We start from the raw sequence: 12,413 nt of genomic DNA on the forward strand, positions 1-12,413 counted from the left end.
AGTGTGTGCATGCAAATGCACACACAGCTAGAGGCAGATTGGGGTTCATCTTAGCTTTGCAAGCAGCATGTAGACAGAAGACAGACCAATTTCATTCATTTGAGACAGGACACAGCAATCAGTTCACAACAGTGGTTCTGAAAAACATTGTTTCCACATGGACACAACCAGTAGATTATGGTAATACTTCTTGTAAAAGGCTGAGATTGGTTTCCTTCTAAATTAATTACAATTCACCATAATCATAAGGTTGGTAGAGTGCAATCTATGGCTCCCCCATCCTTGTGACTTACTGGGCTGGTGGCATCCTTGCCGAGGCTCCCTTTGCTGTTAAGGCTTCCAATTTCAGTCTGGGAGCTAGACTGTGACATTCCCTCAAAGAAAGGCCTAGTATAAAACAAAGCAGTGAAATCAAGAGGGAAGTAAAGAGAGACATTCTTACGGGGGGCAGGGTAAAAAAGGCTGACTGACATTCTTAAAAAACAATGTAGTTAGATCACAGCAGCTATTCTTCTCCGTTTAGAACTTCCACCTGCATTAATGGCGGAACAAACCATGACTTTCTTTTATAGATGATCTACAACAGGGATGGGAAACCCTTTTTATACACACCTCTCTCTGGTCTCCATTCATGAAAGGAAGAAGCATTATCATAGTTCAAGAGCAAATTCCAACCAGGCAAACATGTTTGAAGAGGCTGTGGAGCAGGGACAGTGAGAGATGTGGCACAGAGAGAGCCCCAAGTGACAGAGAGGCCTGGAGGGTTGCATTCAACCCTCAGGCTTGAGGTTCCTCACTCCTGTTCTACAATATTGTTTACTCCCTCCGAAGGGCTGAAATTTGACTTCTCAAATAGTGCACTGGGGGAAATACTACTGCAGGAAGCCTCTGCCAAATTTTAACTCCTCACCCCACTGTTTCATTTCTTTATAGCTGATGACAACTCAAAACTCTTGTTTCAGAGTTCCGATTCTCTCAGGGTGGCAAATAAACATAAAATGGGGAGCCAAGGCAGAGAAAATAAGCTATTTGGGACAAACTACAGCTCTGATGCCTTAATACAGGCATAGGAACCTTCAGGTAAATCAGGTCTACACTGTGCATGACAACTTTCACCTTGATCCTTCCCTGTTGGGTTGTTTGTTTGTTATAATCCAACTCAGGAAGACTCATCTACCATGAACTAAGACTTCTGAAGAACAGGAGGGGGGTTCCTAAGGAAGACCTGGAGATGGGAGGGACCATGGCTTCAGGAAAAGGACAGAAGCTGTCTTGTTACTAGGGAGAAACTGAATCCCTTTCAGCCGTGAGATCATTTTCACCAGACAACCCATGATAAAGTTGCTTTGGCTATTGCTGCTTTCTACTGTGACCAGTTACAAGGCAAAAACAACAGCAACAACAACCCAAACCTGCCCCAATCTACTTTTGAGTCTCAAGCTTCGTTTTCCTGTCTCCAACAGAAAGGAACTCTGCCAGCTTCTGCTGGTGCTGGTCCAGACTTGCTCCATAGTACAGTGGTGCCTCGCAAGACGAAATTAATTGGTTCCGCAAGTTTTTTCTTCTTGCGAGTTTTTCGTCTTGCGAAGCACGGTTTCCCATAGGAATGCATTTAAAATCAATTAATGCGTTCCTAGGGAAACCGCTTGCCAGGCTGGCGGTGCGGAGAAGGGCTTTTCTCCGCACCGCAAGCCTTCAGGACAGGTACGGGAACAGAGGGGAAGGCGCGCAGCGCTTTCCCTCTGTTCCCGGGGCTTGCGTGGGAGGAGGGTTTTTCCTCCCCACCTCCAACATTCAGAACAGCATTCTGAATGTTGGCGGTGGGAAGGAAAACCCTCCTCCCACCCCAAGTCTTCAGGAAAGCCATCCGATGCCGCGCGGCGGGAGGAGGCGTTCCCCCCCTGCCGCCCGGCATCGGAGCTTCGTTCCGATGCCGCGCTGCGGGAGGAGGCGTTCCCCCCCCCGCCGCCCGGCATCGGAGCTTCGTTCCGATGCCGCGCTGCGGGAGGAGGCGTTCCCCCCCGCCGCCCGGCATCGGAGCTTCGTTCCGATGCCGCGCTGCGGGAGGAGGCGTCCCCCCCCCCGCCGCCCGGCATCGGAGCTTCGTTCCGATGCCGCGCGGCGGGAGGAGGCGTTCCCCCCCCCCGCCGCCCGGCATCGGAGCTTCGTTCCGATGCCGCGCGGCGGGAGGAGGCGTTCCCCCCCCCCGCCGCCCGGCATCGGAGCTTCGTTCCGATGCCGCGCGGCGGGAGGAGGCGTTCCCCCCCCCGCCGCCCGGCATCGGAGCTTCGTTCCGATGCCGCGCGGCGGGAGGAGGCGTTCCCCCCCGCCGCCCGGCATCGGAGCTTCGTTCCGATGCCGCGCGGCGGGAGGAGGCGTTCCCCCCCCCGCCGCCCGGCATCGGAGCTTCGTTCCGATGCCGCGCGGCGGGCGGAGGTCCGAGGACAGTGGGGAAGACGCGCTGCGCTTCCCCGCTGTCCCGGAGATTTCCCTATGGGCTGTCGTCTTGCGAGGCAAGCCCATAGAGAAATTCGTTTTGCGAAGCGCCTCCAAAACGGAAAACCCTTTCGTCTAGCGGGTTTTCCGTCTTGCGAGGCGTTCGTCTTGCGGGGTACCACTGTAACTTGCATGCGTTTTAACCTCTCCATTGGGAGCTCCTGTTCTGCTATATTGAAATTTGGTGGGGTGTTCATGGTAGGGGTTACCAAGGACCTTCTAAAGAGTGGCATGGGTGGTTTAGAAATGCCACTCCCTTTCAGATTCATTTTTCGCTATCCTATTCCACAAGACATTTGGGACTTTATTAGTTTGTAGGAATCAACTTTCCTGATCAAGTTTTATCTTTCTGCTAGGTGTTTGTTTGTTTGTTTTAGTTTACTGTTGTTTAATTAAATAATAATAATCAACTTATCTGTATTACATTTGTGTCACATCATTATGTATGTTGCTTTTATTGCACTTGCTGCCTAGTAAACAAAAACTGCTTTCTAATGTAACAAACCACCCTTGGTTGAAAAGTGGCAAGATACAAATAGCTAATACAAGTGTGCAGTAGATATGGTTGTGTTTCTTTTCACTTTTTGTTTTCTGCCTGGTCCACTAGCTACAATTAAATAGTGGCAATGTGGCCTCTAGACCCAAATGGCATGTCTTCCCAACCTAGCAAAAAGCAGCTGTTCCTTCTCTTTCATCATCCACATCCCAAAGAAAAATGTTCTGTAAGCCTGACTGACATTTAGCTGACTTTAGCTACACACGTGTGTGTGTATAATAACAAAATGAAATTACAGTGGTGCCTCGCAAGACGAAAATAATCCGTTCCGCGAGTCTCTTCGTCTAGCGGTTTTTTCGTCTTGCGAAGCAACCCTATTAGCGGCTTAGCGGATTAGCGCTATTAGCGGTTTAGCGGATTAGCGGCTATTAAAGGCTTAGCGGCTAAAAGGCTATTAGCGGCTTAGCAGCTTAGAAAAAAGGGGGGGAGTGGGGAAAAATCGGAACACTCGCAAGACGTTTTCGTCTTGCGAAGCAAGCCCATAGGGAAATTCGTCTTGCGAAGCAGCTCAAAAACGGAAAACCCTTTCGTCTAGCGGGTTTCCCGTCTTGCGAGGCATTCGTCTTGTGGGGCACCACTGTAAATATATTTTTAAAAATCAGCAATTTTTTTATTTTATTTAGCTGACTTCTTAAGTATTCAGTTCAAGTGGATAGGAGGTAGAGACATAGGGAGAAAGCTTTGACTGGCTTCAATTATCTGGGTAGGAAAAACAGGAAATCAGAATGGCTCACAGGCAAGCCACACATACTGAAGTTGGGATCAATTGTTTTTTGACAGAACTGTAACATAATCCAACCACAAAGATTAAGCTTCAGTTTAAAAGATAATCACTAATATGATTCTGTAAAAGGAAAGGAAACAGGAGAAATACAAATCCCAAAATCAGGGAGGGGTGCAAGGTCCACCCTTCAACAGACAGACAGACAGACAGACAGACAGACAGACAGACAGACACACACACACACACACACACACAGAGAGAGAGAGAGAGAGAGAGAGAGAGAGAGAGAGTGCTATGGAACAGAATGACTGCACAGGGAGCTGAGTGGGTTGGCAGCTACAGTGGAAGAATCCTGTTGGAAGAGAATGTGCTTCCTTAGAATGGAGGCCAGAGGAAGAACTCTCCCCCTCCCTGCCTCAATTATGCACAAACTTCACTTTTCTTTTTCCTATTGCATGCTTAGAACTACAGAACAAGGTTCTGCACATTTCATGCAGCCATCCAAATATGACAGGGAATGGAATTTAAGAGAGACACAGGAGTGCTTGAAAATAATCCACCCCTAAAAGTGGACAAGTCTGAATATATGTCATGCATGTCAACAAGCATATCACACAGCATGCACATATATTTTCCACATAATTCAGCTTTATGAAAATCTTGGGGCTTTGTATTTTAAAGTTGCTGGGTCTCAAGGTGGCAGGGGAAAGCTTTAACAACAGTGGGCATTATTGACAAAAGGTTCCAGAATCAAACCATAGAAGTCAGACAACACTTTCCCAAGGGCTGATATTTGGTTAAAGAGCCCTAAAATTTTAACAGCTGACAGCAACCCTGTATCATCTTTATGCATAGTGATGCATTCTGTCGCCTCATTCAGTCAAAAATAGAAATCTTTTTGATGTTGAAAGAAAACAAAACTTAAGCATAGTCACTCAGGCTTCAGAGTTTTGTGGAAGAACAGTGTATCAGCAATTTTATATCTCGCACAGGAATCTTGGTTCCCAACTCTCTCTCTCTCTCTCTCTCTCACACACACACACACACACACGTACGTGTCCAACTTATCCAGTCACACTTACTTGAGTTTTGGCTTTGGTGTGCTGAGGATGCTCTCTGTATCTTCCATCTCAGGGCCACTGTCACTGGGGTTGTACATCTCCAAGCTATCATAGAGCTCATCCAGATCCTCTTCTACCTCCCGAATCTGCTCCCTGGAGACATGTTCCAGTCCAAAGCCGACCTGTTAAAAAAGACATAGTTACCAGGGTGCTCAAAGCTCCTATGTTCCAAATACACTGCTTCCTATTCTTTCAGACAGACCCAGAATTATTTGCTTCTCAGAGGGGCAACTTTCTGTTAAGTTCTATGCTGTATCTTCTTTCTGCATAGTGATGCAAATGTGTGGTATTTGAAACTGGGGCATTGCCAAGCAAGCATCAGTCAGCCAAACAGTTTCACCTGAAAACTATTAGCAAATCTTGTGCCTTCCTTCAGATCACACAAACAAAACTATATTGCTTTGTATTCTTAAATAGATAAGCGACAGACACATCTTATAATGAAAATACAAGACAAAAACAGCAAGGCAAATCATCTTCTGATTGTACCCACGCATGCAGACACCTGAACCATACTTTCCAGAGGTAAAAGGAGCTCCTGCTGCTGTGATGTAAGCAGGGTTCCTCCTGTTTTCTCCAGGCCATACCAATAATGCCAAAACTACCCTCATAAAACTGCTTAGGAACTTTGGAAGCTGCCTTATACTTCCAAAGTAATCCATCTAGCCAGTATTGTCTACACTGACTGGCTTCCAGGGGTCTTTTTTCAGCCCTACCAGACGCCAAGGATTGAAACTGGGATCATTTCCAAGCAAAGCATGTGCTCTACCACTGAACTTCAGCCCTTCTCTTTAGACCAAACATTGCCAGCTACATTTCATGTGGAAATTGTCATCATGGAATACACACTTATTACCACGGTTTTTTTGTAAAATAACCAGGAACCACACTTACAGGAATCTAGACCATAAATGTTGTCATACCTACCTCATCTGATACCTTGAACCGCTTCAGTAAAGCCACAAACTTCTGCTTAATATTTGGCTGCTGTGAAAAAGAGGTACCATTTACTTATTAGAAAGGCCACCTATCAATTGACTAGGACAGGCACAAGCAGAGTTCTTGAGACACAGTGCATGATGAGTACTGAGGCTGGGAGAGTGAAACAAACACTGAAAATCCTAAGGCAATTCTCCCCACAATTTAGCACCCCAACCACAAAACATGATGGTAGCAGATTTGTCAGAACACCACGCCATATATAGCTGAACCCAAGTACCACAGTGTGTTCAACAAGTCCATAAACCTACACCAAATGGGAGGGGGATATAGTAGCTCTGCAACACAATGCCAGAAAAAAACACCTCTGCAGAACCTCTGCATTACTCAAACTCTTCTTCCAGTAACTGGTCCAGAGCAACACTGCTTAGCTTGCAAACTTGATAAGAATGCAGCTCTCAACAGTTCAGCTTTAAAGCGTACATATTTCATGAAGGTAGCTCAGAAAGTTAGTTCTCAAAGACTCATCTTCAAAGCTAAGCATTAAGGAGCAATGCATACAAGGGAGGGAAGATCTTATAAGTGCTTAATTTATTAAAAAGCAGGTCAAGACTGCCTGGAAACTCTGCAGCTACCCCCTGAGGTGTGGGAATGTGGTGGTCAACTAATGGTTGTTCTCATTAAGCTCTGCTTGAAAAAAGCTCACAGATTCTTTTTGGTAGAGTATCAAAACTCAACATCAAAGGTCAGCTACTCATTCTGTATCTTGGTACTAAAACAAATCTGGTAACAGTCAATTAGGCAGGTATGGCTGAGTACCAGCATGGGAGACTCCTTTTTAATACAGCTTCTAATCACACACAAACCAACAGAAGTTTAATATTTGGTACATTGTGGCCACACAATACAGGAGGTAAACATTTGCTCTTCTTGAGGCTATGAAGCATCTTCACCTCAGTGTGTTACAGCCACATAGTGGGTCTCACCTATGCCTGGTCTCTTGGGATTACCAAGCAGACAGATGCAGGATGGACTGGAAGATGGGGGGGGGGGAGAGGCAGGCAAGTCTCACCTGACAAGTCCGCTTGCAGTGCTACTCACCCGAGTAATTGCAGAAGCTGAGGTCAGTTTCCTCCTAGTCTTCTTCACCTTCCTAAGGTCCTCCTCTTCATAAAACAAATCCTAGGGGGTGCGGGGGAGAAACCACTTCAGAACACAAAGAACACCCAGCCACAGAGTTATGAACAAGGTCCTCCAAAGCAGGACAAAATCTCATTCTTTGCCCATGAAATGTTAGGGATACCAGGCTTGGCATTTTGATCTGGCTTCGAATGACTGAACACAGCCAGACATGAAAATTCCAAGATGGCCAACACTGGCCAAAGCTACTTAGGAAGCCTACGTATCTTATTCTCAGCCATTCCTATTCATGATATTAACTGGTAACAGGTTTGTTTCTTTTGTCTTTTAGTTAACCTCCTCAGATCTATGACACTTTGAGTCGGCCTTCAGTATTAGAAATGCCATGGTCTTGTCCTAAGGCACTTTTGGCTTGATGTAGTAACAGAAAAAGAAAGTGTAACAAGCTGTTCTTTATCAGTGGATCCATTAATCCCTCCTGCTGGGTTATGTTAAAGATTCAACTTTAACAAACAACAAGAGATGGTAATTCTTTTGCTGAATGCTGCTCATATAACATTTGCTTATAATTTGAAGAATTCCTGGCTTCCAATATTGGTTGGTTAAATAAAGCATGGGGTGTAGTTTGTATGGTCAACCAAACCATCAAGAGAGAAGGCAGACAGCATTATGATAAATTGGCTGAAAAATTAATCACTTTTGTTATCTATTAAGTGAATAAGGTTCAGGAATATATAATTTGATACTCATTGTTGGGAGTGCATTAAAGCCATGCTGATTTTTTTTATATTGCAAACAACGCCAAAGGAATCAAAATAACATATAATTTTGTATTCTTTGTATACTGCATAAGTGAAACTACTTTGTTAGAGATTTGTAGTGAATGATACAGCAGTGGTTAACTGCTTGTTGTTGCTGTTTTAATTATTTGTGTTATTATGCTAATCTGGTTTTTGTGTTCATACGGTATTTGTATAATTTTGGTTGGAAGACTCACTTTCTTTTTTTAAGTGCCATACAGCCAGCTCCCATGAACTCTTTTCTGCTACACTTTGTTCTTTCTAATCAGCTTACATCAGGATTTGGTGAGCAACTATTTTTAGAGGGCTCACCTGGCTCCTCCTCGGGTTTCCAACTCAGCTTTAATAAACAACTAGAAAAGGTTAAAATGAATCTAATGCAATAAGGGATATTGGAGAGGGAAGTAGCACACAGGAACTATGATGTAATCATCTGTGAACAGGTGTCAGAGTTCCCAAGTTCCTTTAGGAGTCTGCTGAGCAATCCATTCTCAACATGCCCTCACAGAAGGGAATGACTAGGTGAAAAGAGAAGCTCACCTGTCCATGTAGGGGGTCATCACTCCCCTCCTGTTCAGAAGAGAAGCTCTCCTCTTCCTCCTCTGAATAGTTGTCAATGTCAGGAGAGCGATCTGGAGGATAGTTTGAGAGTTAAGAAATGCCAACTTGCCAAACTTGCAAATAAACTGAATATATTTTCATACGCAAACTGGAATCAAGGCTGCCCCAGTGTGAAGGTTCAAGGGACAAAGGTCATGCAAATTCAGCAGAATGTAAAGCAAGAAGGCAGCTGGTTGTTGAGTGGCCAGCATGTTGTGCGCCATCATAATATGTAACTTCCCCCCCACTTTTCATTGGTCGTCTTGTCTTACTGACTATACATGTCATGAAAATCAGTTCTAGGAGTCTCATGGTGGATTAGTAAAGTGTTTCCTGCATACAGCACAATAAAGTGGTAGAGTCCCAAGGTGTACCACTTCAGGGTGCAGGTGAGATATATCCCTTTTTAAAAATTCTTCTCTTATATAAAAAAAATCCAAGTACTTAAAAAGTTTATTTCAATATGTGCATGCTGCCTTTCTGTGCAAAGTCCTCCCAAGGCAGAAAGCATAAAACAAATAGAAAACTAGCTAAACAGGGAGTGAGCTGGATGAATTTCTCTCTACTAGTTTTGTTTTTCCACTTGCAGGGAGGAGGGCACTGTTTGTTATCAACTCAGATAGCAGGTGAGAGAACGCCCCCCCCCCTTTATGCTCTCCAAATTAAGCAAACAATCTACCCTTGTTACTTCAGGATCCTACCACCTCACTTGACTGCTTGTGCAGACTAGATTAGATCTTAATTTTTGAACTGTCAGGAATGCCAACAATTTTAACATTCACAGAGTCCCAGAAATACAACAAACACATTAGGTGAGCCAGTAATAAATAAAATCGCCCCATTAGTACTTGACAGCCATAGTTAGGAACTCCACAAACAAGCAGCTTCAACTCATGGTTTGCTTAGAGAAAATATGAATGATGAGTATTGGGCCACATGTGTACTAAGCCAGTTGCTCTATCATTTGTTTTTCAGCTCTAGGTGGGGCAGAGCAAAATGGGGATAACTGAGGAGTTAGCACTAGCATGCTGCTTGTTGGCAGGAAGCCTTAGCTTGTTTCCTACTATGGCTTACTGTGTCCTTCAAATCAAGCCAATATGAGCCTTTTGAATCATAACTGAAGAACATGATATTTCTGTATCATATCAGGGAAATAAAGCAACCGGAGGGATCTGCATTTAAATATTCATCCAAAGGGTCAATCCAAGTTGGACCAGACAGCATAAGTAGCTATGAAAATCATTGCATCTGCATAGCCCCCATGGGTGACCTCAAACTTGATATTTCTCATTCACACTGACAGCTAATCATTCATTCTTGAGGATGGGGCTTACCAGCAAAACAGCACAATTCAAGATTCACAACTGTCCTCTCCAATCAGCCAAATGCTTCATCAAGCCTAATACACAGTCACCAACAGCAAACATTTCCCAGATATTTAGGGAAAGTAATTAAAGAGACTATAAACATAGGCTAGAGCCATTATTTAGGCAGACATTTCACAAATGAAATCTGCTTTTATGGTGAGCCTGACAAAAGCAGATCCCCCTCTCTTTTCAGTGTGTCCATGTGCCATTCAAGTGACTTCAGCTATCTGAATGAGTTTTACAATTTGAACTTGCTCGTCTGCTACATTCAGTAGCGATTAGGAAATGGAAGTATAGTATGCTGGCCTTAGTGGGATACCATCTAACACACGGGCTTAAAGCAGGACTTTGAATCTGCTTGACTGCTGCCCCTTCAACTCAGACCTAAGTCACCAAAGTCTATCCCCAAGTCTGGCAGTAAGTGTTGCTTTTAACCAAGCTTGAATCCTGATTAGTGAACAGTATTTGAATGACAGGCTTTAAGTCTCACAAATGCAGACGAAAAGGACAATTGTGCCCAAATCCAACCCCATCAGCATCATTCTCACTGAAGATGGCCTATATGGAATAGAAAGAATACTGGGCTGGGTTTGCAGAGATCTGGGTTCAAATCCTTACTCAGCCAAGTAGCCCACTGGGGAAACCTTGGGCCAATCACTCACTCACTCATTCTCTACTTAGCCTAACTCACAAATTTGTTGCAAGGGTAAATATCACAATACTGTATTGGCCCGAATATAAGCTGCACCCGAATATAAGCTGCACCTTTAAAATTGATGGGGGGAGGGGGGGAAAGGACCCCCCCCGGATATAAGCCGCTCTATTTCTTGCTGTTCCTGGCTGCATGCTGGGTGTGTGTGCATGCGCAGCATTGTCGGCAGCCTTTCCCCTTCCTCGCTGTCTCTCTTCCCAGCCTTGGGGGAGAGAGTGGGGTACTACACGCAAGGCAGGCATGACTTCACCACGCTCCTGCCACGGTTTGCCCTGTGCTCCTGGCTGCATACCGTAAGGTCGCAAATAAAAGCCACACTTCAACTTTTCATGTTCAGAATTTTGGGGGAAAGTGCGGCTTATATTCAGGCCAATCTGGTACCTCACCACCACCAAAGATACACAGGCATGCCACCCTCAAGAACAATACACAAATGTAATTTTTAAAAAGCTGTCCCCATTTATTATATCCATTTAACAGTGGATATTAGTTTACTGTATCTTGCGTCTTTCTCCACTATAAAGAGTATAAGATCATTTTTAGATTAAAACTCTGACACTATGCAACTAAGTGAACCCATTTCCATTATTCTCAGATAAAGACACTAATAACACTGGAGCCTAGTGTAATGACTTCATCTCAGTTCCCAGCTTTCCCTCGCATCCGGTCACTCACAACATTGCTGGTAATAAACCCAAATATTAGAATAAATCCAGCACAGAGTCTACATCTCCATCAGTTTCCTTAGCAACCAGATTTATTGCCTAGGCAGCCATCCAGGAGGGAGTAGCATAAAGCAGAAAAATCCAAGACAGAAGGCTAAATATAGCAGTGTTTGAAGGAATTAGGTTGGATTGTCAAAACAAGACACAGCAAGAGTGGACATTACTGTACTAGATCCAAAAAGCATTGGGATTGCTCTCCTGAAAAATTGCACACTTTAAGACTAACAACTGAGCACACCACAGGCTGCCAAGCACCAGCTGTAAGCCTGCTGCTACAAGCACTCCTTTGCTTTCACTGTGCCTCAAGCATCCATATTATTGGCACTAGGACAAAATCAACCACAGCAGGGAATCCAACACAAGATTTCCTCTGCTTTGTATGGATACATGTATGCACTGGAGAACATACGAAGTTGACTTATAATCAAGTCAGCCCAGTGCTGCTCACTCTGATTGGCAGCCCACTGACTGGCAGCGAATCACTAAGATCTCAGCCACAGGCTTTCCCTAGTCCTGCTACCAGATGTCTTTTCAACTGGTGATGCCATAGATTCAATCTAAGATTTTCTGCATGCAAAGGCAGCCCTCAGCCACTGAGCTATGGCTTAGCCAATCAGCACAAGACAAGAGGGGAAAACCAACAGAGCAGAATGCAGCTTTGACTGGCATAGCAGCTATATAACACTGCACATGGGCAGAATAAGCCAACTGTATTTTGGAAAGTCGCAGATTTATACTTTCATTTGGGCCACATTTATCACTCCCAACCTAAAGTGGTTTAATAGGCATGGTCTCCCTCCCCAACACAAGGAACTGTGGGAATCTCAGCTCTTAGAGAATATTGCGAGTCCTCTCTGTAATAACAGATACTTTATGTGTCCCATCCCCTTCTCCTGCTCCACTACAAAAGACACCCGAAACATTTGGGTGCTGTGGAAACCAAAGGTGCATACTCAAAGATGCAGCATACAACAAATTTCTTGTGAAAAAATGATGAATCATATTTCAGTCCAAATACTGCAGGTATGTTTTGGTTTGCTTCTGTTGAGAAAAGGTTGTTAAGATGGCCATGGAAAAATGGTTGCTCACTCTTGGTTCAATGCAAATATCCAAGGGAAGCAGAGCAATTGCACCAGGAAATCAGAAGCAGAAAGCAAGATACAGGGGTAGAAGTCTGGGCAGAGAACCTTCCTGCATCTAAGACCTGGAGTTTCCCATGGTGTTTTTATATTG

The 12,413-nt window shown here is 44.5% G+C and overlaps 1 protein-coding gene across 3 annotated transcripts in view; it reads right to left on the minus strand.

The window, feature by feature from the left end:
• Positions 1-12,413, minus strand: part of PACS1 (phosphofurin acidic cluster sorting protein 1) — a 76,109-nt gene that overhangs the window by 24,714 nt on the left and 38,982 nt on the right. For 2 of the 3 annotated variants that reach the window (XM_081173281.1, XM_081173282.1), the window contains exons 6-10: positions 8,317-8,408; positions 6,938-7,018; positions 5,825-5,884; positions 4,859-5,019; positions 294-387 (exon numbers count right to left, since the gene is read on the minus strand). In XM_081173281.1, coding sequence (XP_081029407.1) covers positions 294-387; positions 4,859-5,019; positions 5,825-5,884; positions 6,938-7,018; positions 8,317-8,408 — 488 coding nt within the window. The remainder of the gene's footprint in view (positions 1-293; positions 388-4,858; positions 5,020-5,824; positions 5,885-6,937; positions 7,019-8,316; positions 8,409-12,413) is intronic. The other variant, XM_081173283.1, reaches the window with a different exon arrangement.

This window comes from Podarcis bocagei, assembly GCF_964188305.1.
Source record: "Podarcis bocagei genome assembly, chromosome: 16".
In the NCBI taxonomy this organism is placed as follows: domain Eukaryota; kingdom Metazoa; phylum Chordata; class Lepidosauria; order Squamata; family Lacertidae; genus Podarcis; species Podarcis bocagei.